Below are 26,402 nucleotides of genomic sequence, written 5' to 3'. Positions count from 1 at the left end.
TTAGAGGCATTTCTTTCCAATCAAAAGACGAATTCAAGTTTTACTTTGTCAAAGGAGTTTTTTCTGGGAGGAAAAACACAAGAAAATGTTGCATTATTTTTCTATTTGCAGACAACATGTTAACTCTCTTTGAGATCCTGCATCAAAAACATAAATATAACTGCAGGAGGGAAGCGCGCTGCAGTACAGTATGTGGGATGGTATTGATTGTCTTTATATTATTGATCAGGACATACAGTAGCATTCAGTCGTCTCTCTCCAGGTGCACTAAAATAGGCCAGAGATGCTTCTGCTGTTTGATAGCATCTTTAATGGATATACAAAGGATGGTTCATTATAACGATACCAATACGAAATCACTCTGATACTGTACTGAGCGGTTAATTATATATTTGTCTGCATAAATGTGTAAATTGCTTTTCTCATGATGACAGGGCTGCTGAAAGCTCTCACTGATCACATGACACATGCTGCTCATCTGTGTGACTGTGACACGTCTCTCTTTACAGCATGTAGCTCAAACTTTAGTTTAGCATTTAAATGATAGTTAAGGCTAATGGATCAAATTGGATAACTTTTTTTTTCATTCCCAGGCAGCCCCCAATAGTAGACTAAACTGTTATTGAGAGTGTTTTAGTCCACCACATTCTCATGTATTCGTTAGTCACAGAAAAAAGACACCTCAAACTCCAATCAAGAAATGTACCTTGACCTGTGATGAAAGTATCAGGTGATTGTTGCAACACAAACCTTTTCTTTTAGAACACAGAAGTCCCCAGTGCACCGCTAATTCTGCTGTAGCTGACATTAGCTAGTTAGCTCAGTTAGTGGCACAGAGGAAACTAAATTGTTTTTATAAAAAAAAAAAAAAAAACTCCTGAGTTTGTCGATCGCCTGATTTGAAATGCCTCTCCCTTCCTCATCCCCGGTCTGTATCCAGACCCTGGGGAACTGTTGGTCGACCTGTCATTATGAAGCATTTCAATAAGATCCTCCATGCCCAATGATCTGAACAGTACATCATTATTTTCCCGTCGGATGTGGCTGATTGCATCCTGACCGCATGCTGTGAGCTTTACTCTGTGTGCCACAATCCCTCGTGACCCTCATGGTGGAGGGTTTAATTTCACAATAATCACACTCTGAGGCTGCAAAAAGAAAAACACTCATTTCTTCATTATTTCAGGCAGGAGTGCCTGTATGAAACTGTCACAGAATATCAGAGAATATCATGTTTTATTAAAAAGCACATAGTGTGGCATGAAAATGGAACAACTTCCATTCCCCCCTGTTAAATGTCAACCCAAAACAAATAAAACTGACATCACTTGGTTGATTCACAACCTCATATTTTTTAGGATTCAAATCAAAACTACCACAAAGTCTTAACCGAAGATGAGACAATAATGTGAGCTCATGTATTGAGGTGACTATACGCAGAGGACAGCTACTTTCCTCTGCTCCCACCTATGGTTCCTGCCTGGCTGGAGCTCACTGACATCCTCACCTTCACACTATAAAAACCCTCAGGGATTGTCTTACCTACTGTATATGCTGGCTGCAGATGAGCTGAATCAGTGATTGCTGGACCGGCTGACTCACTCTCTCACTGCTTTAGCGGCTGACAGATTGATTTTTTGACAGGCTTATCAGCATCCATCATCAGTCTGCCCAGAGGCTGCAAGACACCTGAAGCAAAGCCCTTTTTTTCCCCGACGTCTGGATGCAGGTTCAGAGAATGTAGGGGAAGCTGGATGTCTGCTTGTGCTTGAGGCTCAGTGACATATCTCAGCACTGGGCGGTCCTCAGGGTTAATAGACTCCACTGCAGTATGTCCACATCAGTTGTGGCTGTGTTTACTGAATGTATTCACCTTCATTCTGGATTACGCTCATAAATTAAAAAATAAGTTATATATAAGTACAGACCCTTCGCCAATGGATGATAGTCATCGACCACTGAGCCCTCTGACTAAGTAACACTGATTTAAAAGCCTCCTGCATTTGAGGTGGTGTATCCCTTCAGAGTAGCTGTAAGGAAGAAGTTGTTGGAAAAGTATTATGTTGACTTGTTTGAGAGAAAATAAAAAAGGTGCAGTTGCTGCTGGTCATTGTACTACATCTCCACGTCCCATTTATTATTTTAAACCTGCCCAATCAGGCAAACCCAAGATGCTCAGTTACCCATCAGTGTCAGCAGTTAGTGTGTACCTTCCAATCCATGCTATTGTCATTTGTTGTTTTCATAGTTTAGCTTCCTCAGTATTAGCCAGCTAACTTTGTTTGAAGCTTCAGGCCGAATACAATAAGTAATGTGCATGTGCTGTGGAGATGAAGTTTAATCATCTTGCAGAAAAGATATTTTGGTCAGTTGGAGCAGTGCAACAAGCCATAAGTACAACATTGACATACTGTCACCTTATAAAGTTAATATGACAAACATTGGGTGGAGCCAGACCCACAGCCAGGTAGGTCTGGCTATGTGAGACTAATTGTGGAATATAAGTACAATATTACCACTCCTTTTAGCTCTGGTTTTGGCCTCCACCAACTCCTGAGGGAAATATCTGGCTCTTTAGCTCCTACATGCTTAACTATATCCACCATCTACTTGCCGACTTTGTCTGTCTTCTGTTTGTTAGCATACAGGCTGTTTATCAGCAGAAAACAGCTTTCGGCTGCGTCTGGAAACAAGCTAGTAAAACTGTAACACTGGCTTTGAGGTGTAATATTTTCTATACTCTATATTTTGCTGGATTCCATCTTTCATGTTGAAAGGGGAAGCAATATCCTTTGACCACCTTTCAGATTATAGCCTTCTTGCCTGAGATAAAGGGCAAAAGAGAGCACCTTGTCATTTTTCCTTTATGCCACAGCTCATACACTGCAGAGTTAGTGGAAAGAATTCTGTTTATTGCTGCAGACATCTTTAAAAAACAAACTCTGATCCATTTTATACACCATATTAAAAGACTGGGCCTTATGCATGAATATTTTTATTATCTTAACTTTCTTACTTTTTTCAGACTGTGGCCTCATATAAGTGTGCCACATCAGATTCAGCAAACGCTAACTAAATGTGTCAATGATCTGCCATGAAGACTAAAAATGAGAACTTTCAGAATTCAGACATTGAAGTCCTGCTTTCAGAGATCCATAAAGGAAAGACTATCGTTTTAACAGCGTCAGCAGAGGACTTAAGGGACCTGCTAAAACTGAGCAATGAGAGAAAAAAAAGTGCTGTTAATGCTGTATCACCTGAGAGTCAAACAAAGGGAAGTCTCCATCACAGATAGATGACAGAATACATAATATAATAAGTGATGTTGCAAGAAAAGATGTTCCCCTGGACAGTGACTTGCATAAACCTGCCTGTGAAGATTTGGCCAATATTCCTGACAGTAATGGTAATAGCCATTTTAAATTGCTGATTATATCTTGAGCTTATATGCATAAGTTTAGAATTATATTTTAATTTGAATTGCTGTCAAACAGGATAATCTCAACCTAATTATGAAGCATATATCATGTAGGAGTTTCAAACTTAAAATGTTTTCAAAATAATAAAATATCTATGCAATCAATTAGTGAACAGCTTAGGTGTGGATAGCAGCAAACTAATTGTACATGACTGCTATGAGAAGTCTGGGCCAAAACTGTGTTCATATTTTACAGAAAATTCAAAATATGTGAGGCGCTGATTATGTTGATTTAAAGTGGTAGAGACAGACAAATGTACACTGAACATTTTATGGGCAGATGATAACAGCCAAGACACTCTCAGGGACTGGACATTTGTCTGTGCGGAGACAGAGTTAGGAAGAAGAAAGATGTAGCGAAGGTCGTACACAAGCACCTTCACTTTTCTTGGGTAGATTTAGGAAGATCGGAGATCTCCTGTAGCAGTAGTAATGCCCTGTTCTCAGAGAAGTGAGAGGAGAGAGAGTGAGAGTAGATAGGGATGGAAGATATTTAACGGACTGGTGTAAACAGACAGGAAGAGAAAGATGGAGGGGAGAGCAGTAAAAGCAACAAAGGAGCTAACTCTAATAATGTCGTAAGGTGGCTCAGACATTTAATGAGAATATCAATACCAATTTTATTATTCCAGGACAACTAACTGATCAGTATTTTTTAGTGTGACTCCAGCCAGAAATCGAGAACAAAAGAATGAGCTCACAATAGCAACAAAGAGAGGTATTTCAAAGACAGTGAATTACCCATCAGCATTATTTCCTGATGTACGTTTCATGAAGTGTTACTTTATGACAGGCGTCATATCAGCGTAGAAGAATAACCTGGGAATAAAAGCACAGCTGACTCGTTTACATTTGTACCCACAGCACTGTCAAAGTGTGGATCTTGATGACTTCCTGTTGTCATGTTTGAGGTCTCAGTAATTTAACTGTCTCAGAAAACAGATAAAGGCTTCAGTTTAGTGATTATTACGCAGCCCTTTCATTGCAAAGGAATTTCCAACTGGGGCAAGATATAAATATTTGAATAACTAATCAACTAATTCTGGGACTTTGTAATTCACATCAAACAAAGAAATTATGAATTATTAAACGAGCAGAAATGAGAAATGCTCTACTGATTGTGTAAATATCATTGTGATGGTACATTAATGGTAGAGACAGGGTGGAAATAAAGGGCCCTCACTGTAATAATGATGATGAGAGATTCAGTCTTTGAATATTAGCTTTATTTTTACCAGTAAGATGCAAAATGACTGATAAAGCCATCACTTAAATTGCCTGCTGGTTGTACTGAGAATACAAACACCGATGACCTGTTTAGAGTCAATTAAGGACATGTGCTGTCTTTATCATGTAAAAGCACATTTTAACAGCTTTATAAGCACACAGAGTTGGTATTTCTTTGTTATTTGGCAACATGGTTGGGCAGTATCAGTTTTTCATATTTTCATGTTGTCTTGACATTTCATCTGAGTGTTATATATTCGCAAAACAAACAAAAAACATAAAAGGTGAGCTGCTGGTTAAAGAAGCATATATGACCTTGTCTGGCGGACAGTACTATGTGTCTAATATGCAGTTAGCCTGCTTAGATAAGTCTTGCTTGACTTAGATACTTACAGCCTATAGAATAATGAGTAGACTGGAAATATCCATTGTTCTTTTGATTCTTGCTGGAGGACCCAATGTGACAGGGGACACTGACACATCAATAGGCTGAATGGAGATGATGTCGTGGGAGTGGTGGCAGACTGGTAGTTGTAGTTAATAAAATCATGTTGATATTAAATCCAAAATACTCCCAAACAGGGAGAGAGGCATGTCTGTAAGGTTATCCTTAGCACTGAGAGTACAGGATGTCTCTCTCAATACAGCATCTCTGTATCATTTTAATCGAAAAAGGAGTATCTGTATTTTTGACAGTATTCAAAATCATACCCTTGGATTTTCTAAATACCCTGGTATATGGTAATTCTTTGATATGGTCTGTCGTGACAAAAAGTCTCAGAAAATAGGCCAGTGTGGTCTGGACTTAAAGCCGTAACACTTTATTAAACTTGCTAGAAAAGTCAAGCATCAAAATATTTCAATGTCCAAACCAACATCGAAGAAAGTATCTCTGGAGGAGAAACAAGTTCTGCCATTCAAAGTTTATTGAGCTCCGATTTAACAAAAATCAACAAAGACTAAAGAAACCTTGTTTTATACTATTTGGAGGCTCCAGAGAGTCTCCTCCTTCTTTTGACATTTCAGCTCACATCCAAACATACCTGTGTATCATTTTCCCCTGTCCCTCTCTTCTCTTTCCTCTGTCAGAGTCCTTAGTTTCCTTGTCTCTGCCATTATATCCATAGACCCGGTTTCAAATCCTTTGCCTGTTTACCCAGCTCTGGTGCCCTTTCCTGGCACACCACCAGAATTCTCTGCTTGGTACCCACCGCCCAGGGCCTGAAAATCTCTTTCTCCCAATGATCCAAATCTCCTGTGCAAGTGGTGTAAACACCACCACTCCCCCATTACTCTGAGCTCCCAGTCCAGTCCAAGCAGAGTGAGCTAGCTTTAGGGCTAAGCTAGGGCCGAGCTAATTCACTAATGGCAGCAGTTGGTAGTGACTTTTAGCAACAAATAAAGATATCTGTCCATTAGGAAACCCAGTAAATCACAGGGAGTTGAGGCAGAGTACCAGGAGGACATCCATGAGAATATCAGAAAATATTTTCTCCATAAAATATGACCCAGTTTCACTAAAATCAGTGACATAGTTGGTGGTGTGTGGCTTAGTGCGTTACACACTGAGATTATACCTAACAAACCAAGTCACATAGTGCAAGAACAATCATTTGGGGTGCAGAATGGGAATGAAAAAGCTGCCATTTTCCCTATTACAAGTCAGTGTACCATAAAAATGCTTTTGAATCTGTTATTTTAAGGTTGAATAGTTACATAATATTGCTTTAAAGCATAATCAATGGGATATTTAATTCTGCACAGCCCTGTAAACAGTCCAAAGACAAATGCTTGCCATTTAAAGTAACTTTGATACCACTTGAAAACTTCACCTATTTCTCATACCTCTCAGACAGGGAACATCCTATATATTTGCATATAAAGGCACCTTTTTCACTTAACAAAAATGCAGGAGCCATCCTCAGGTTCTTACAAAAGCACAGAGTTAGGAAGCAGAAGATGAGGAAGGGAAGGAAAGGAGATATGTAGCAGAAAAATGAATGAATAAGATCATTCTGTTCCATCTGTGCCTCTGTGATCATCAGTGTTCAGTTGCTGAGTGACTCAGTGACGTCCACTTTACTAACAGTGTTTCCCCGCAGGCCTGCTGGTGAAAAGGAAAATACAAGAGGAGATGACATAGAAGCTGTTTCCCTTCATTGCTCAGAGGCTGGAGAACTGGAGATGCAAAACAGGAGAGAGCAGGGAGAGGAAGGAGTACATCTTTATGAATACGTTTTTTTGTTTTTCACCTCAGTGATCCTTGAGGCTGCAGTACAACAGCTTACAAAACAAATCACGCTTCCTCTGCCTTTCACTGACCCATCTTCCATTTGTCTTGAAGTTTAAAATTATTCTTCTTCTTCTGTATTTCAATATCGTCTTGAACCATGACCAGAGTCAGCAGGTATAATGAATCCAGGATCAAAGCTTTCATCCTCTTCCCTCAGGTTTGTGTATGTCAGAGGGAGGCCTATTATTTTTTATACTCAATATACTGCTTTCGTAGCGCCTGGTGATATTTGATTCCACCTTTTGTATTGAAAGGGGAAGCCATATCCTCTCACCGCCTCTCAGATTACAGCCTTCTCGCCTGAAATCAAGGACAAAGGAGAATGCTTTGTAATTTCTCCATCCTGCCTCATTTTATACAGTGTTATTGTCATGCTAATTCACTGCATAATGGCAGTCCACGGTGACATTTAACCTGCTGTGACTCCCTTCAGTTGGGTAAAAATGTAGAGGCATCAGGACTGCTGAACATTTGTGAGTAAGTATTACTTTGCAGCCATCATGCTGATATTTGACTCCCTGAAAAGCAACAGTGATTCTCACTGAGTTAATATTGTGCCAGACAGTCGGTTCTATTGCTGTCCAGTAGATGCTGTTGTGGTGACATTTGTCTTGTAATTTGTGCACAGAAAACACAACATTCATCACTGAGACTGTAATAACACGCTGTGGGTATTTATTGAGTGCACTTTGCTGCCAGCAGAGCAGCGGCCATTAATAACTAATCAGTCTTTTACTGCCAAGGAGATTCCAGACACAGTGGTTTGTCATTAGAAACTTTTCTAAACTGCAGCAGTGCTGAAATTATTGGATTGTGACCTCCCTAAAAAGTGAAGTGATACCTGCTAGAGATTAATGAGAGCTGACATCAGTTTTATTTCCTGTAGTTATACACAGACAATTTGCTACAATTGCCCTCCATAATTACTGTGCCCACATCTCTCAAGATTTTCAATTTAGGATGGCACACAATGGTAACATTGGCACATTTACAACACAAAATTCTCAGTAAGTTTTGAAACAATTTGTCCTTGGTGTCAGACAGACAAAGGCAGGCTTCCAATTTCTAGACAGCAACTGCTGACTTTGCCAGCTGAAACAACAATTCCCACCAGGGTTACCACTTTCAGTGTGGAAAAATAAGGGACAATTTGCCAGTGGGCTCCGTGCCTGGGGCACACAAAGCAAGTGAGGATCTGGGGGTCCTTCATGAGTTTTGTACTTTCAGAACCTTCATTTCCACTGTTTGGTGAATTTCTATCCACCAATTTGTGCTTTTTGTACATCAGTTTCAGTGTACATGTAACACAGATGCATCAAGTATGTTATGATATGACTTCTGAGTCTCCATAACCAGGGCAACAATGATTTGCATTACAACTTTTTAGGTATCATTTTCTAAAGCAGTTTAATACCTTTCTGCTATAGCTCATGAAAATCTGTTGGTTCTGTTATTTTTCATGCATTTTAAAACAAAAATGCAGTAGTATGAATATGGGCTAAATAAGAGGTGCAGCCTACTGATCTTATTAGAGTCCCAAGAAGACACCAAACCTTGACAGGCCTGCTATGTCCCTAGTTCTGAATGGACAATCACTGTTCAAATGTTACCCTAAAAAGGCATGTTTAACCTGATACACACCTTCTTCACAGCAGCCATTTCCACATGAATTTTATTTTCTTACAAAGATTCAAAACAAGGAAAAGTATTGTAAGCAATATATGGAAATATCACAGGATTCACTGGATCTTTTTCACTGTAGCCATATTGATATTAAATTGTCTGGTAATAATACTTATTAAGTTTCTGTTCCATTCGGGTCAAACATAGTCAGGGTGCTGCTATTGTGCATGTTGGCTCACTGGAAAGGCTCTGCTCCACTAATTGGAACGGGACTTAAATTAGTATCTTTGGTAACACCTGTGTTCACCCTCCTGTTTCATACGAATATGGCTGCTGTGTAACATGAAGAAGTTTAATGAGAGAAAACACATTGTATATGTAGCCAGTGTTTGACATTGTCTTACAATTGGCAATATGACACCAATTAAAATTTTATAAATGAGAAGATATGGAAGTGAGAAGGAAAATCACTGCATATGGCTCTTCTTTCTAGTGAAACCTAGACAGATGGATAGAGGCTTGAATCAAATTACACAGGCACCACAGAAGCCCATTTAATAATATTATGCGCAGCAGGATGTGTTTGATATTCATGGTGGTGTTTGTTTTTGTGAGCCCGGCTATTCGATCATGAGGTCATGAGCCTCAGAGCGTCAGAGACAGGGATGGATCATTTTCTGTTTTTTTTAATGGGACAGTGTGACCTCCAAAGACAACACGTGCTCACTTTTTGTCACCCCCAAACTGTTCTCTCTGTCATTTCGTTTCCTCTGTAGTCTCCTCACTGACTGTCTTTTTCCTCTTATCTTTTCTACTCTCATTCTGTCCCTTTCACACTGATATGAGATGGACCACAACACACAACATGCTCCAACTCCCTGTTTTCTGCTTGCTTTGTACCTTGGCCCCTCAGAGGCTTCTATAACTGACCTTGCTGCACAGTCAAAGTCAGCACTTTATAGTCCATATTAATAGTAATATTTTTCCAGACCTGTATTTACTGCTTTACATTATTTCTAGGTTGCATTTGGGGGAAAAAAAAGTTGTTTATCTTTCTGGCAATTTTACTTTTTAATAGAAAAGATTTTCTTATTTACACATCCGGCAGTTACAGAGCAGCACTGACATCTATTTGGAGTTGTGTTTGTGTCTGTCTGACAAATGAAAGCCAAATATTCTCTCCTTTTATCTCTGTTTTGCTCTCCACCAACTCCTTAAATGTACTGCTCCACTATGGCCTTGTTCAGACTGCCATCCCAGATTTGTTTTTTGCATATACAGATTGCATCCAGATTGAATTTAGAAAGTCTGAACAGGAAAAAAAAACAAAAAATAGTGAAATGAGATTTTTGCAAATTTGGTCAAAACCATATTTAAAGGTGGGTTGAAATGCGATTCCAGTTGGATATCTACAGATGCATCTCAATCCTGCTGTTCTGGGTGCTCAAATTTAATTTTAAAGTTTGTCTGGAGTACTGCACAGCAATTTGACACCATAGTTGCTTGGAGGGCGAGATGATGGAGGTCCATTTCTTATGCTTCCACACTGGAAAGCTGCATGACCAGCATACATAGTTAAAGATGCCCATGTCATCACCACAGCAACTCATGCAGATTGGTTGGTCATGTCTTGACACACAATCCAATCTGATCACTTGCAAATAACACTGCGGACAGTCGGTCTTAAAGATCTTATTTTAGAAACAAATCTGCAGTGTTGTGCAAATTCACACTTCACAAGAGTTAGCTCAAAGTTCACAAAAATTAAAATGAACTTGTTCGTGTTCATAGTTCACAATTTTGAATTTTTAACCACGTTCACAGTCCCAAGGACAATCTACTTTACGATCATTTCTTCCCCTTTTTTTCACTTTCTTTTAAAAAGAACGTTACTGGACTCTATATAATGACATCACACTATTGTACCACCTGTAACTCTGTCAGGAATGAACAATGCTTACATTCATTAGTTGCAGACAGATCCGTTCAGTTCATCAATCATCAAAGCATATTCACATTTAATTGACGCAACACTGCAAATCTGATTTGCCTGCGGTCTGAACAAAGTCTGTATTCACACACCAGCTACAAACATTGTCTGTCTTCTGCACAGTGTACAGTCTGTCAGGCTTTTCACAAAAAAACAGCTGCCTGCTGTGTCTGCAAACTGATAAGGGAGCAGTGAGGGTGAACCAAACAGTAAAGTTGTGGGCTGTAAAATCAAAGCAAAGAAAACGGAAAGAAGTTAAAATGGTCTGTTGAGCTGAAGGCAGGTGATAAATACCTGCAGGTTCAAATGACTGCTTTTACTTAACACATAGTCATTAGATCCACTGTTAATATAAAAATATCGACTATGGAAACTTTGAATTTCTTATCACGAGTCAAATGCAAATATAACATTGCAAATTCTATTTTCAAATCAGATCACCGGTCCTCAGGACTCAGAGCCTTCTGGCTTTAGAGGCCTTTCCTTCGTTTTTTGCCGATTCAACCTTTTTCAGGTTAGAATTCAAGAGTTCAACTCCATATAAAAGTGAGTCTGCTCCAACTGATAAGTTCCTGATTTATGCTGTACCCGTGTGGTTTACAGTATTCAAATTAGGAAAGAAGAATGTGCTGAGCATGGTTCAGGATAAGGCTTATGCAGCAAGTAAAGTACAACATGTAGCTTAGCAGCGGTATGGTAAACAATGGACACTGGCAAACAACATCTGTCACATGACTGGATCTGGAAATATCACTGCATTACTGCATTGAAAACAACTGCTAATATTGCGTAGAATATGAAGTTAAATCTTGTACCAGTCACCTTCAGTAAGCAGTTGCCTCACAGCTGCTGCCACTCTACCTGCAGCAGAGAGGGATTCAAAATAGTTTGTGCCACTGTCGCACTACTGAAGCAATTTTAATCTGCCTTCGCTGCCGAGATAAAATAAGATAAGATAAGATAAGATAAGATAAGATAAGATAAGATAAGATAAGATAAGATAAGATGAACTTTATACAAAAACATACAGAATGCCGGCACAACCAAAGGGAGGCTCAACACTAAACAGAGGAGAGTCAGGAAGATGGTGAGGTTGTAATTAGCCAAAATAAGTGAGAACACCTGTGTACTTGTGTCTCTCTGTGTGAGTAGCCATCTGATTTATCATACCGGACTAATTGGCATCTAGGAGGCCAGGTGCATGCAATTACCTGCAATTAATGTGCTTAGAGGAAAGAAAAGCATCTTCACTTTTGTTGAAAGGATTGAGAACCATTACTGTGAGCTAGAGGGCAGCAGTCAGGATTTGGATCACCTGGCAACAAAAATGTGGTGATCATTTAGGTGTGAGCAGGCGAGCTGTATCACCACCATCATGGGAGGAGTGTGGGAGAAAATGTTATGCATAACTAGAAGGGCACTCGCAGAGCACAGACTAACTAAACCAAACTATTGCAATTACGTCAAAATGTTGTTGTGCCCAGCTGAAGCCTCGTCATCTCAGCTGTGCATTTATTTTTTTACCTACAAATTAATTTTGCTGTAGACACAAACACAAACACACCAAAAACATAACCTCAGCAGAGGTAAAATTATGGTGTTATTATTATGGAGTGTTATTATTTGTCATAACCGTGAAAAGTCTTTCCTTTTCCTTACTTTTCTCCTTTTCATCCTGCTGGCTATAAGACGGATAGGAAACTAGACTATTTTCTTCTCTCCTTCCTGTCTCTTGTGGTTTGCTTTTTGTCAGGGGGACATTTTAAAGGATTTGGTTGTTTTCTGTCTGCTATTGTGTTTTGTTTCAGGCCTTCCCCAGCTGCTTTAATTGGCACGAGGGGAATAGACTGGTGTATTTATTTATCTACCTGTCATATAGAGTTCACTAAACTCACAGGGAAAGAAAGTACTTTGCTGAAATCTACACTGTTGGGCTTCAGCTTGTGAGGTGTTACGCTCCAGTGCTTCCTATTTTCTGTCTCACAGGTATATACTGACTGGTTAATTATGCATTTACCGGGAGCTACTCGTTATTTTTCCTTACTGTACAAAACAGTATTTTAAGTTGTTAGGCTCTGTGACCTTTAGAAGATGTGTAAAGGGGAGCAGATTGACTTGAAAAACAGAAATAAATAGGCTCTCCTTCAAATGAGCTTTTATGTGCAAATCGCAAGCTTAAGGTGGCTCATGTTTTCCAAACCACATTAAAATCAGATACAGAAACACTTCCTTGAATACTGACTGCTTTTCATTATGTTCTGCTGTATTTTAAGCAAGTTCCCTATCTAAAACTAATCATCTATTCTAGTAGAATTTAATTGCAGCCTCAAATATTCAAAACTTGCTGCAAAAAAAAACTATTTTCCCCCACTCAGATCTTTTCCCATTTCATGTTTAGTAATGACTGTCCTGTCCATTGTGGCCCACAATCTGTGTAATTTCCCCTTTTCTGTCTCATAAATCATATGAGAATAGCAAGGTGCTGTGCGTTTGATGAATGGCTTTAACCTTCTATTGTTCCTGTTCTCCTGAACTCTATTGATCCCATACACACACATTCTTGTACACGCACACACCAAGACATGCAGACACACAATTCAGATAATACAAGTATGATATAGATTCATACAATCGTACACCATGTCCCTTCACACAGTATGTTGTATCAAACCACACTAATGAGAAACTAAAATTCTGTGTGAGGGGGTGTGAAACTCAAAAATCAATGAAAACCTGAGGGGGAAAAAAGGATGATTCTTAGTTTACATTTGTAAGATAAAGCCCAATACAGACACTGGCAGAGGCAGCCATAGTCACACACAAACTGCACTGCACTGCTGCACAGTCCTGTGGTGAAAAATGCCACCACATTTTTTCTGGTTTCTCTCCCTGTAAGACCAACACCTGAATTTGCAGAAAATCGTATTGCCTCCATTTGTCATTTCTATTCAGGCAGTTGAATGTACATTTAGTCATAATAATGGAGTTTTGCTGAAAGAGAGCTTGGCTTTTGTGTTCTTTCATGGACTTATCTCTAATTTGCAAAAAGTCTGCTCACACTTCAATTTCATGCTGTACCAGCACTGAGAGACAAAGTGTGGAACAAGCCATTTGTCACGGCAAAACAAAGACAAGAACGTGTGACTTTTATTTTACCTTTCAACAGTCACAGCATAAGAGGGCTTGAGTGTTAATGGTTTCCTGGAATATAGACAATTTAAGAGCAAGAGAGGAGGGAATAATAAAAGAAAAAATCTTGAAATAAAACCCAACCAACCAGCACGCAATGTTTGTGGATGGATGCTGAGACTTTTACAGTAAGTGCTATTTGGCTGAGGTTCACCAATACTGTAGTTTTAGAGTCTAACATAGAACTGTCAGGTTAATGTTAAGATGCAGAAGTCAAATATAAGATGGCATGATCAGACTTTTAAAGTTATTAAAGTAGGTAAATGAGTTTTTTCTGTATAGCTGTTCTTTATGCCTGCCATCAGGTCAGATTCTCCTTGGAATCAGAATGGATGTATTTTTTTTTTACATTTTCCCATGCAAAGTTACAGTTAATTTTTTATGTCATATCTTGTGTTTATGATGGTAGAAATACTACCACTTTTGTCCACAGGAGCCTCTAAAATCACAATCTGAAAGTTCATTGTTGCCGCTTTACCTGGGACTCCCTACAAACTTGCTATTTCAAAAATGCTGCAAGCAATCAGCATCCTAGGAGGGACTTCTGACAGCTATGGGCATGTTTTTTCAGTTTGACAACAGCAAGAGGCATCCGTGGAGGCTTTGATGTGATTGGTTGAAGTTAGTCCACTTTAGACGTGATAGACAGACGGTTCAGCCAAGTGTATTTTTGACACCTGCCCTTTTCCAAACAGTTTCTAAGGATGACTTCCCAGATGGTTCTGTGTAACAAACCATCTGGTGTGTCAGGTTAGAGTGGCAATGCCCAATCCAGTTGTCTTATACATCTGTGTAATTAGCTGTGCTGACTGTCTCACAGAGCTGCTAGCATTACTATGGATTCAGTCCTGTTCATGTCTCCTGTCAAACTATTGCCTAGACGCAGCCTGGTTTGTATGTTTGTTTTTTTCTTGTAACCATTAGCTTCTTAAAAGACATTTATCTACCAGTTAACAGGCTTGTTAAAGTCCAGGGTATTTTGTAGGCTGTGTGTGGTATGTGTTTCAGAGATTGTTGAAGCTGACTTGGCAATTAAGAGTTAAGATCTATGCCCAAAATGGTGACACATCATGTTTTCTGTTTATATGTAAGCAGTCTTTGTCTTTATCAGATACCAGATGCTGTGCAGGTGATTCTGAAGTTGAAAGACAGAAAATAAAAGAAGGCTTGTGAAGAAAGAAACACGACTGCTTTGGTATTTAATCATGTCCGTGGTTAGCTACTTATCTCAGCCCATTAAATGTTTTCACCACTTCTGACTGCTGAAATTGAATTCTCTGGAGACAGCAGCTCTGGGGGATTTAGGACTCCATGCAATCAATACTGTGTACCAGAGGAGTTCTGGGGGCCACAGGCAGCCATGTCAGCTATCGCAGTTCTGATAAACGGCTGGATGAAACTCTGAGTTTGGGAGAGAAAAGTCTTCAAGGGATTCTGTTTCTCGTTAATGGGTTTTTCATGTGACTAGTGATGAGACGGTGACTCAGCTGCAGCTTGTCATTTGGCCTCATTATTTTTAAGTGATGGGAAAATATAGCAGGAACAGGCTTCTGATTTGGGCCACAATGATGTATTGCATTATTTCTATCACTTCAAAATGGGAGAGATTAGAGCGATTTATCAGATTGATCACTGGCCTGGATTGTGGCTGATGTTCAACAGCTTACAGCCATAATATCTGCTGTCAGAAAAATAGTTTGATGGGGCCAAAAACTTATAAGAAAACAAATGATTGGCATTTTATTACATTTTTAACAACGCTGTATCTTCTGATATCTAGAAAATTGCACACTGCTATTTATACACAATACGTCTGCATTTATATAACGCTGAATGTCACTAATCCCTTTTTAATCTAATAGAAGATCATTATTTAAAGAAATATGGTTGCTGACAATTTTTAACATTTTTTAATGGCACAGAAGGAATTATGTGCTCTAACAAGTCAACTCAACCTTGAGCCAGTGTTAAAATACAACCCTGAAGTTTAAACATTTCACATTGATGACTAGTTGCCATATAACATATGCTTTGTCAAACCATGTGTTATGGAGGGAAGAGCATATATGCGGGTTGTCATTCCAATCAAATATAGGGATTCAATTGATAAGTATAATGGATTAGGTTCTTCTGACTGTGAAAAAAGCATCTTATCTGAGAATTAAACAGATGTTTTTTTTCAGCTCACTAGCCAGTTAAATGACTAATATGCCAGACCTTCATATTTGTGTGGGATTCATCCATCTGACAGTGGCTGGAGATCATTATGAATCAACATTAAGAAAAAAGACAAAATAGGCATTAAAATTATTTTCTGTTTAAATTTTATGACATCTGAAGATTAGTCTCAAACTAATCGGTCCTGTCTGGATTGGTCTTGCAATGTTCAGGACTGCTTTAAAACAGAAGATGATATGTTGAGCCGTTTTCAACTCATGACATGTATCATACAATTTAGTTTGCAGCTCAAAAACATGTTTAAATGTGTACAGCTCTTTTAAAATGACAAAAAAAAAATTGTTGGCTAAATTTTGTTTGTGAACTGAACAGCAAAATCTATAGTCGGGGTGTGTCTTTGTTTGCCCTTAGGATGGCACCATTTGTTTGTGATTTGATTGTCAAGTTATCTCATTTCCATACTTTTAGTGTGTCAGCCAAGAATAATCAAGCGCTAGCTGTTTAGAGCTGGAGGTTTCAGTGAGAGAAGTTATGTGGTTGATGTAGCAGCTCACTGACAGCATTAGCTCACACATGAGCACGGGAGGATCATTGAAAGCCTTTAATTAAATCCTAAAACAACCCCTGAATGAGTGATAAATGGAAAGAAATGTGTTCTGGTACTTAATTGCAGAAGCCATCCATCTTCTGTGGTTAGGAGCTTCATGTCTTCATAGTTGATGCTTTTGTAGCTGAGAAGATTTTCTAAAACCTGTGAAATGAGATAAAACTTTCAACAATGCTCGTGAGAGAGCTGGAAAGAGACAGTATTTCATTATGCACGAGGTGCTGCAGAGGATAAAGGTAATGACAGATCTGTGTGTAAGTATGAACGCTGATGATGAACATGCAGTCGTGTTTGTGTGCATCTCTGCGAATGTGTCAGCAGTATTTTTACTCTAGTGCTGATGAAAGGGTCGTCGTTGAGGTGAACAGTTGTCCATTGTTGTGTCAGAAACATGAGATGAGGGTGAGCTGCAGCCTGTTGTGTGAAGCCGGTAATGTGACACTGAATCCTGGAAGGCAAGGAGGAAATGAGGAGATAGAAATGAGTGAGGGCTTCAGACAGGATGAGAGAAGGACGTCAGATGTTGTTGTTTCGTTTTTTTTGCAGTTTGTGATGTTACAGCCTGAATCTTGATATTTCAAAGTGTAATTCCATCAGGCTTGTGTAAATGTGTATATAAAGCGATTGCCATGTGAGTTTATTCAAGTTGGTAAAAAAAAAAAAGAAAAGAAAAGAAAAGAAAATGCTGAATTCTAAGTAGTTGTCCTGAGTCACTACTTGGCAGAAATGGCTCTCCTCCTAGAGAGCAAATGTGGCATTTGCTTGTACATCTGATGTTATTATGGACAGTAAAGTAAGTGGAAGGAGCTTCTTGGCCTGAAAAGTTAAGCCAAGACAGAAACGCCTTAAACCTGCATTCTTTCCAATGACCAGCAGGGAGCAACTCTACTGGTTGTCAAAAGAAGTCAGATTGTTTATCTTATGAGAAAATAACCCTAATTTTCACTTAATTTATGACCTCAGTAAACAGTTTTCTAAAGAGTTTACGGTCTTAATTGCTAGTTCCAAGTCTTCTCCAATACAGCATGATGTTCAGTCTGTAAATTCTGGTTTATTTACAGTAAAATAGAAGATAAATCAGGGTGTGCTTTAGTGCAGAATGCACCAGGCTCATGAAACTGTCAAACTAGACAGTATGGATCAAGATTAGGAGCTGATAATGTTACTGTGGTTTTTAAGTGTGCCTATTTCATACATAATTTAATATACGGTTGAGTTGTAAAACATGAAAGATCGACCAGGCGGCCAGGTGTTTCCAGTGTCCATGGAGAACCCTGAACCTTGGATCAAACAGTAAAAACAAAGAGTATTGATCAAATATGGATTGAGATTGTATTAACGTTGTACCTATTTCTTTTTTGTTTTTTCTTTAAGATGTTTTGTGCAGGCATTTTTTGCCTTTTATTTATAGGACAGCTGAAGATATGACAGGAAAGGTGGTAGACAGAGAGGAGATGATATGCAGCAAATGAGACACAGGCAGGAGTCAAACCGGCGGCCACTGCAGAGGACTGACAGACTCGGTACATGAGGTCCATGCTCCACAAACCGAGCCGCAGGGGTGCCCTTTGGCTTATCTGTTATTTGCTGAAACATATTTTAGTGGATGATTAGTTGTAATACGAGAAAACTGCGACCAAGCACTGCATAACTTGCGGTATGTCACCCACCAGCTCCACACTCGGTACTGTGCATGCTCTGGTGGCAAAAAAACAAGATGGCAACCCCTGTAGGTGAGGAGTACTGGAGACAGACTGGTTGCCTTAGACACCAGTAAGCAAAATCTTGCCAGCCTGATTTAGCCTGCAGTGGTGCAATAACGTCTAAGAGTGATGGAACTTCATTATGTGGACTAACACTTCCACTGACCTCAGTAAAACAAATCCAATTTCACAGAACCTGCAAGGGAAATGATCCTGTCTTCTGTCTTCAGCTTTAAAACCAGTGTAATCCTCAGCAGGGTCCTGTGTTGTGTTAATGTGATTCACCCAATCTGACACTTATTTTGTTCTGCAATCTCTCATGCAGATCAGTGTTGCACCTCTTTAACTTCATGGCTTCCCTTTAACTTCAGTGTCACAGGGAAGAAAAATTGTGATTAGATCTCTGTAAAGACATTTTTATTTTCATCTATGTTATGTTGAATGATGGTATCCATTTAAATCTGCTGGAAACAAATGTCTCTCGCACCTTCACACACACACACACACATACACACACACACACGCCAATTATAATCAGTGCGCTGCAGGCTGCCTCTGAGGCCTGATTGGCAGCACAATTATCATTTTCTGACGTCATTTCATCCCCATCTGTGTCTCGCTCAGGGGAGGTGGCAGTGAGGGAGATGCTCTTTGCCCCTCTTTTTCGCTCCCTTTCATCACCCCTGACACACTGCTAAAGATTTTCTCCCCCTCTTTCCCTTTTTTCCTCTTTCATCTCTCTGTTTCCATAAGGTTGTGACTGATTGGCTTTGCCATTTTAGAACTGTCTGACATTTATGCTGACTTTTCCCCTCCATAGAAAACCAGGAGATGCAGATGCTTTATAAAACGTTTTCTCTTCTTCTTCTCTTCTTTTTCAGGGCAGCTGGAAATTGCACCACCTACTGCAGCACAGTTAAGATATGGTAAGAAGTCAGATTTTCTTGGTGGATGTTTTAGACTCTGTATGTGAATGATTTTCATTTTTACAGTAAATGTATTAGTGTTATACTAATACATAATAAATACCGAATATTTGAAATGCTTCAATACCAGTTTTTCTCAGTATCGATACTCTATATCTTTTGTCCAACAGTGATTTGACACACACACGGTTGCAGTGCTGACATAGTCCCACATTGTCTCACTGCTATATTGGTGCTGCTATATTTATCTTTAAATTTAAAAAAGATTTAAAGTATTGTATCGAAATGAGAAATTACATTTTTTTGATAACACTAAAATGTATATTGGTTCACAATATTGGTTATTGGTCTCCGTGTCTACTAATAATATGTGTCAGCTCTGGAAAAAAAAACATATTCTCAGTCCATATTGGTTAGTATGGGCAGAGGTTTTCCATGAACAGATACTGCATTAGCTGTTGCCTCTAATGTCTCAAACTAACTGGTAGGCGAGGACAGCATCAGTAACAGAAGACAGTGTAATCTGAATCTTAGAAGACAAAGTCTGTTCGTAGAAGCAGATGTAAGATGATTACAAGCTGTAAAAGTCAAAATATATAGTCCATTTAACGCCTCACTGCAGACTCCTTGTACTCCACCTGGTGTACAGTAACATGCACTGTCTGGACAGATAATGGCCTGTTATGATTCTGTACTTCTGCGCATTCAGGGAACAGAGGGTTTATTGATTAATGTTTATTGTTTTTATGATGCCCGCTAGCTTCCACTGATGTGGATTATGGTCGTCCTCGGGTTCATGAATACGAAAAAATATATGACAATTAATATGAACTGATTAACATTTAAGGCAAAGAAAATGCAGAAGAAATAAAAGGGGACAGCAAAAAATATATTCCACCTGCACTTTGAAGCTCTTTGTATTTTATGTGAGTTTGCAATAGGTGCCAATCTATAGAGCATATAATTTCTCACTGCGAATGGAAGGTCAAATACTCACACACATAATCCAGCTGCACACACTCAACTATAAAAGCTTGTGGCGCACACATTATTCAGTCTGCGGGGCTCGGTTACTAACATGACCTCAGATTTCTCTCCTGCTCTCCTGCTGAGAGGTCAGAAGACCTGCTGGTTAACCCAACAGAGTTCATATGAACTTGTGTTTGTCTTTCATTCTTTCTCACAGCATTAAATAGTCACATTTAACAGAGAGATGTTTGTGACTGTCAGTACAACAAAGACATCATGTGAGAAATCTTTCCTCTAAAGATCAGCTGTGTTATCTTTAGCGAACAGCCAAAGCAGCATTTCAGCACAAGAGGAGAAACACTTTAAAAAGAAACATCGACTCGACCAGCTGTCTCTGGAGCACCAGTGTCAAATACAGCGCTCATGATTTTACTCGAGACAGCAGTCTTTTTGTTGTGTGTATTGCTCCTTTGCTTTTCTCCTACTGGGAGTTTCACAAGTCGATGACTTCTGTGGAAAAAACGCCATACTTTTTTCATTACTGTAAAAACAGATCAATTCAACATTTGAGTGATAACACTCTGACATAAAAATCACAAAATAAGCTTGACAAGTAATTGGTTAAAGCCTTTGTAAAGCTCATTAAATTTTAGAGACTAGACTGAGTGAAAATGCAATCTGGAGCTGATATTTTTCCCAAACAGCCATGATCCTGTTTGTAAGATTTACAGAGATTTATTGACAGAATATGGCAGAAATTGAATATAATATTCATACGTATGTTTTCATTTGTGTATAATCACCTGACAATAAGAAGCATTGTGTTTTTGTTACCTTAGAATGAGCTGTTTCTATTTACAGAGGACGTGGGTCCTTGTCCACAGAAGCCACTGTGTTGAGCCTCTGTGTTTCTGCAGTCGCACACTGTCTCAGATATGGGCTTTCATGAGTTTCACACCAACCCCAGGTGTTTGCAGTCCGCAGGCTCATGGCTAGATGCCATTAAATGCAGAACACTGATCCCTCAATGTATAAAATTCTACCCATTTAAGTCTGACACTGACTTTGAGCCATTGATGGACCCAGAGTCTTCATTTCCTCCCACTTTACAAAAAATGAAGGCAAAATATCCCAGATATGAGTGCTGCCATCATGTTCTGGTAATGTCGTTTGGAGCCAGACTCTGCTCAGCAGTGATCAGAATTGGAGTGGTGCTATTGAGGTCCCACCCACACAATCAGCTGCCTCAATCGCAAGCAGAGCTCAGCTGTCAATCAGGAATCAGGGAAGCACCCTTTTTACAGCATCAACTAACCAATTAAAACCAAACTGATCAGAAAAATGAATCAGATTTTGCTGTTCAATAAGAAGATTTGTCTCTAACAAGTCAAAGTGTGCATCATGCTCACAGTTATTCCTGCCAGTTGGCCTTCGTCTGTCATTCTTTCAGCAACCGTGATTTGGCTTAATGCTTTACATAGCGTGAGTCTGTGATTAGCAGGCACAGTGAAAAGAGTTGGTTACCTGACTGAGAGAAGTTGTGTGCAGCGTGTGTGAGGTGTGCAGCTTGTCTGCAGTGTTTCAAAGTGATCCACTGTCAACGACCATTGCTCCTTTTGTAGACACACTTTCGATGAAAAATAGCTGTAAAGCTAACCTTACTGACAAAATCATTATATTGCCAGCTGAATACTTTTAATGTGAAGCTGCATAACACTATCAGATATAAAATGGTATGTCATCACCTCATTATGTTAATTTTTTAGTTTAGATCCTTGAGTTATGAGCAAATCATGTTTTATGAGGTCACAATGACCACAGTGATCAAACTGCTGTTAAAAATACTTAATTCATACATTCATCTCCCAAATCCAACATACCTGTTTTCCTCTTACCTGTAGTGCTATTACCCATCTAGATAATTTTGGCATGAGTTGCAGAGTTTTGAAAATATCACCCATCTCTGCTTCCATCACAGTTCATTTTGTGTTTTGTGGTAATTTTTAGAGTCCGTTTGTGTGGTTGACAGCCTGCCATGCTGTTTTTGATATTTGATAAAAACGCTAAGATACATTTTGTCCTCAAAGGTTTTAATATGTTAAACTGGATAATGTAGCCTGGAGCAGCTGAGTCTAAGGGAGATAAGGGGTACCTTTAATTTGGGAATCATGATGATCCCTTCCATAAAAGCTGTATAGAGTTTAGCAATGATGGGCATAAAAACGTATAAGTCATGTAGCCACTCATTACTAAACTGCACTGGTCAATAATGCTTTAAATGAAGAGGTACGAGAAAGACAAGACACAAAAGGTCCAACAAATGTCAGGTTTTCGCACTGCTCTCAAGGAGACCTGCTAGATTTCACCCCTGAGTTCTCGTTTGTGTTTTTCTGCAGTAAAGCCTCCAAACTAAACACCAGGATTAGATTCTACAGCTCTCAACGCTGAAAGATGGACTGCTCTTCCCAGTCCAATCAGAGTTGTCCCTGGTGTAGTATTAAAGTAAAATCTGTATTTAAGACATGAGTGAGTAGGTGTTTTATGTGCTGTGGCTCAAACAGCAAGATTGAAAATTCTTCACATGTATTGGAGGAGATAAAAATAAGAGCCCGAGAGCAGAAACGACTGGTATTTGGTAATGATTATGCTTTACGCAAACATTTCACTCAAACTGGACCGAACCTCAACTAGAATAGACTAGACTCTCCTGGGGCGGTGGCTGACATTTAAAACCAACAGTATATTCCACTGTATCGACACACATAGCATCTCTTTATGCAAGTGAAACATTGCTCCATGGAGAAATATTTCCATTATAATGGCCCTTTTGGTCTGGAACTATAGCTGCTTGATAATGATAACAATATTTATACAAAAGGTTGAAGTTGAACCTCAGTCTTTTTTAGTATTCAAATATGAAACCCATTTTAGTTTACAAAAAGACTTTATTATTTTGCTGCTAGGAACAGTACCAACAGCATTGACTGAGCTACAGAAAAAAAAACATCTTATCCGCTGAATTACGATAATTTTAGTATGTACATGTTTTACATTTTACTGCCTGACAATCATTTACCAATATTCATTATTTTAACTGTCTCTTTTGCTTCTGTAAATGTCAGTTTTAGTTTCTTCTTGTATTATCTCATACATTGTGTTCACATGCACACTAGTATCCTGGTTATGATCAATTTTCAGAGAATCTGGTTTATGTTTCACACATGTAAACAGAAATGAGGGTATAAGACCTGGAGTGCTCTGAAATCCAGGGTACTATGTCATTGTTAACAACATATACAGGTTTCTTAACCACATAGTGCATTAACATGTGCATTAGTATCCTGGTTTTGGGCCTTATCCTTTCCTTAGCCATGAAAAACGCCATGTTTCATCTTTTTGGGATATGGCATTTATATGAATCATGAAAAACCTGGTTATTCATATCCCTGTATACATGATCATAAAAGTCTGATTGTCTGCCTGCAGGTACGTCTTGATTTGTCACCATCTCTGCAACATTTTATGATCATGTACACGTGTATATAAATAACCTGGTTTTTCATGCTCCATTTAAATGCCATATCCAGAATATAATGAAAAGCAGGACAAGACTCAACCCTACATGTAAACACACTCATGTCTTGTTTATGCCATATAATTAACCCACAAGGTTAGGAAATCAGAAAATATATTCTTCACTTTGTGGTCTTGTTAGTCATGTATGTAGCAAAGTAAAATACTGACACTGTTTACATAAAATAAGGCACTAAAGCTATTATAAAATATGAACTGTCAGCTAAACCTATTTACCACTTCTGGGCTGAGATTGCACTTTCCAAGGACTTAATAATGCATTTTCATTTAATATCACATGTTGTATTAAGAACATGGATTCGACTGAAATCTACACACTTCTGCATCATTAAAGGCTGTATTTGTAATATGCTCCCGCTATCTATTCTGTTGTAGTCACATATTAAAATCACGTATGAATAAATAAGTCCCAGAGTTCTCAGCAGCAGCTTCATAGAATTAATTTTCTTTTCAGCACAGAAGTGTTTCATGTCCTTGTATCGTCTGTGTTTGTGTTCATTATGTCACAGTTCTGCTCTGCAAGGCTCAGTCATGTCTATGAGTTCTTATTTATTAATGTAGACTGATTATTTTGTTTGTTGGTAATACATTGTGTTTGTTATTTTACAGTTCTGCTGCACAATGCACTCCCTTTTGTTGGATTTGGATTCCTGGACAACTGCATCATGATTGTTGCTGTAAGTTTGTCAGTTTCATACCGTGTTAAGCCCCCTGCAGCAGCTCGGCAGGTTTAAGAGACTTTCTCAGTGCAAGGAGTTTGATTCCCACAGTAGAAACCTGTGCATAAAGAATATGCTGTATGTACTCACCATGCTGTAGGAAGCTTTGGATGGAAGGATCGAGGGAGAACTATGTACCTATCTCATGGTATATTCCCTCTCAGGCACTGTTTGACAGTCTGCCTCTCATCTCTGTTTCTCAGAGTCCTCCCTTTCCTCGTTGTCTTTTAACATCCCATATAAGTTTTAGTAATTCGCCTGCTACAAGCTCTCCACTCTTTATTAAGTCTTTGTGAAGTTGTTCAAATAATGAAATGCAAACCCAGTGGAGTGGAATGAATTTATCTACTTAATTCAAAATTCAAAATGTGCTACACAGATATGATGAATTCTTATGAGAGCTTCTACAAGGAGGTGGGAAGACAAGTAGAGAGTGAAAAATATATACTAGAAAAACACCCAAGAGATTAAACCTAAGTAGAACATAATGAAATAGCATAGCCTCGCCTGAAAACCAGTATATTGTTACAAAAAAAAAAAAAAAGATATTATACAAAATACCTAGACCAGACTGCTGCTTTTGCTCTTTCTGAAAAAGTGTGAAAATTGAAATCAATAAGTAATCAGACTTTTGGGCTGGATTCCACTAGTCTGTGAAAAGTTAGTGCAATTGTATTTTTTATAAATAAGTAAGTAAGAGAGTTATTTGGTCTGATTACGTCTTTCAGTCCAGACTGTGAGTAAATGTAATGCAACCTGCCTGAAGAAACCAGGGAGCCATAAACTGTAAGACCAAAAGCTTTGACAAAGTCTTTAAGAAAAACTTATAACGTTAAAAGTAGACTTTGATTGGAAGCTACGATTGGCATGTTACTTGCTAAAAACAGTTAAAAAATCTTGATTCTTGACAGTTTATATATATGACCTTTCAAGAGACAGTTCAGCCCAAAATCAGAAGTACATATTTTTCCTCTGGTCTGTAGTGCTAGTGTACATGTATACTGTTTTGGTGTGGGTTGCAGAGTTTTGGAGATATTGGTTTTAGAGATTTCTGAATCTTATATGTAATGGGACTAGAAAAAATCTAACTGGTGTCTCTTTACAAAAATCATGACCTGGTTGTAAGAACTACTTTCTTCTGCAGTAGAATCTACCAGAACAAATTTATTTCTAATGGAAAGTATAGTTCCTATGTAAAACTCCACACAACAAGGTCTGTGAATTATCTTGAATCACAAGGCCACTATTTTTGAAAGAGACACAGGTTTTTAATTTTCAAATTTAATTTTCATTTCTTTGGTGCTTGGAACAACACAGGACTAGTGCCATTTAGTCGCATTACATTGGAAAGAAGGTAGACATCTCTATGGCTAATATCTCTAAAACTCTGCAACTCACATTTTTTTCTTTTCTTTTTAGGGTGAACTGTTCCTGTAAGAGAAAAGAGAGGAAAAACATTTTGTCACTGTAATGAGACATTAAACCAGAGGAACTTGTTACATTACTAGACACTTGCGCCATGCACCACTAATTTGTTGTCCACACTGGAATTAGCCCTTTATGACAGCACATACAGAATGCAAAGTTTACTGTTGTATTTCTCTCTGAATATCACTGAGAAGAAACATGAATAGATACAATTAATATATAATCGCCCATACATTAGCTTGCACTGGTGGCTGGACTGTAGAATGACACACTGAGCTGTCTCATGAACTAATCTCTATGATGTGTGTGTGTGTGTGTTTTGCAGGGCACACAGATTGAGTTATCCATTGGCGTGATCCTCGGCATTTCAACTATGGCTGGTAAGAGAATCTCATGAATGTAATGAATCTAATTTGACTTAATATCAAGCAAGAAATATTTATTTTTTAATACAAATCAGATTATCACAAGCAATTCT

The 26,402-nt window shown here is 38.7% G+C and overlaps 1 protein-coding gene across 1 annotated transcript in view; it reads left to right on the top strand.

The window, feature by feature from the left end:
- LOC146321229 (transmembrane protein 65-like) overlaps window positions 1-26,402 on the top strand; it is a 50,880-nt gene that overhangs the window by 3,215 nt on the left and 21,263 nt on the right. Inside the window, exons 2-4 of the mRNA XM_084726286.1 lie at window positions 19,170-19,214; window positions 24,387-24,454; window positions 26,250-26,304. Coding sequence (XP_084582412.1) covers window positions 19,170-19,214; window positions 24,387-24,454; window positions 26,250-26,304 — 168 coding nt within the window. The remainder of the gene's footprint in view (window positions 1-19,169; window positions 19,215-24,386; window positions 24,455-26,249; window positions 26,305-26,402) is intronic.

Source organism: Lutjanus erythropterus, chromosome 9, assembly GCF_056507025.1.
Source record: "Lutjanus erythropterus isolate fLutEry1 chromosome 9, fLutEry1.hap2, whole genome shotgun sequence".
In the NCBI taxonomy this organism is placed as follows: Eukaryota; Metazoa; Chordata; class Actinopteri; order Lutjaniformes; family Lutjanidae; genus Lutjanus; species Lutjanus erythropterus.
This window is presented reverse-complemented; position numbering and strand designations above follow the sequence as displayed.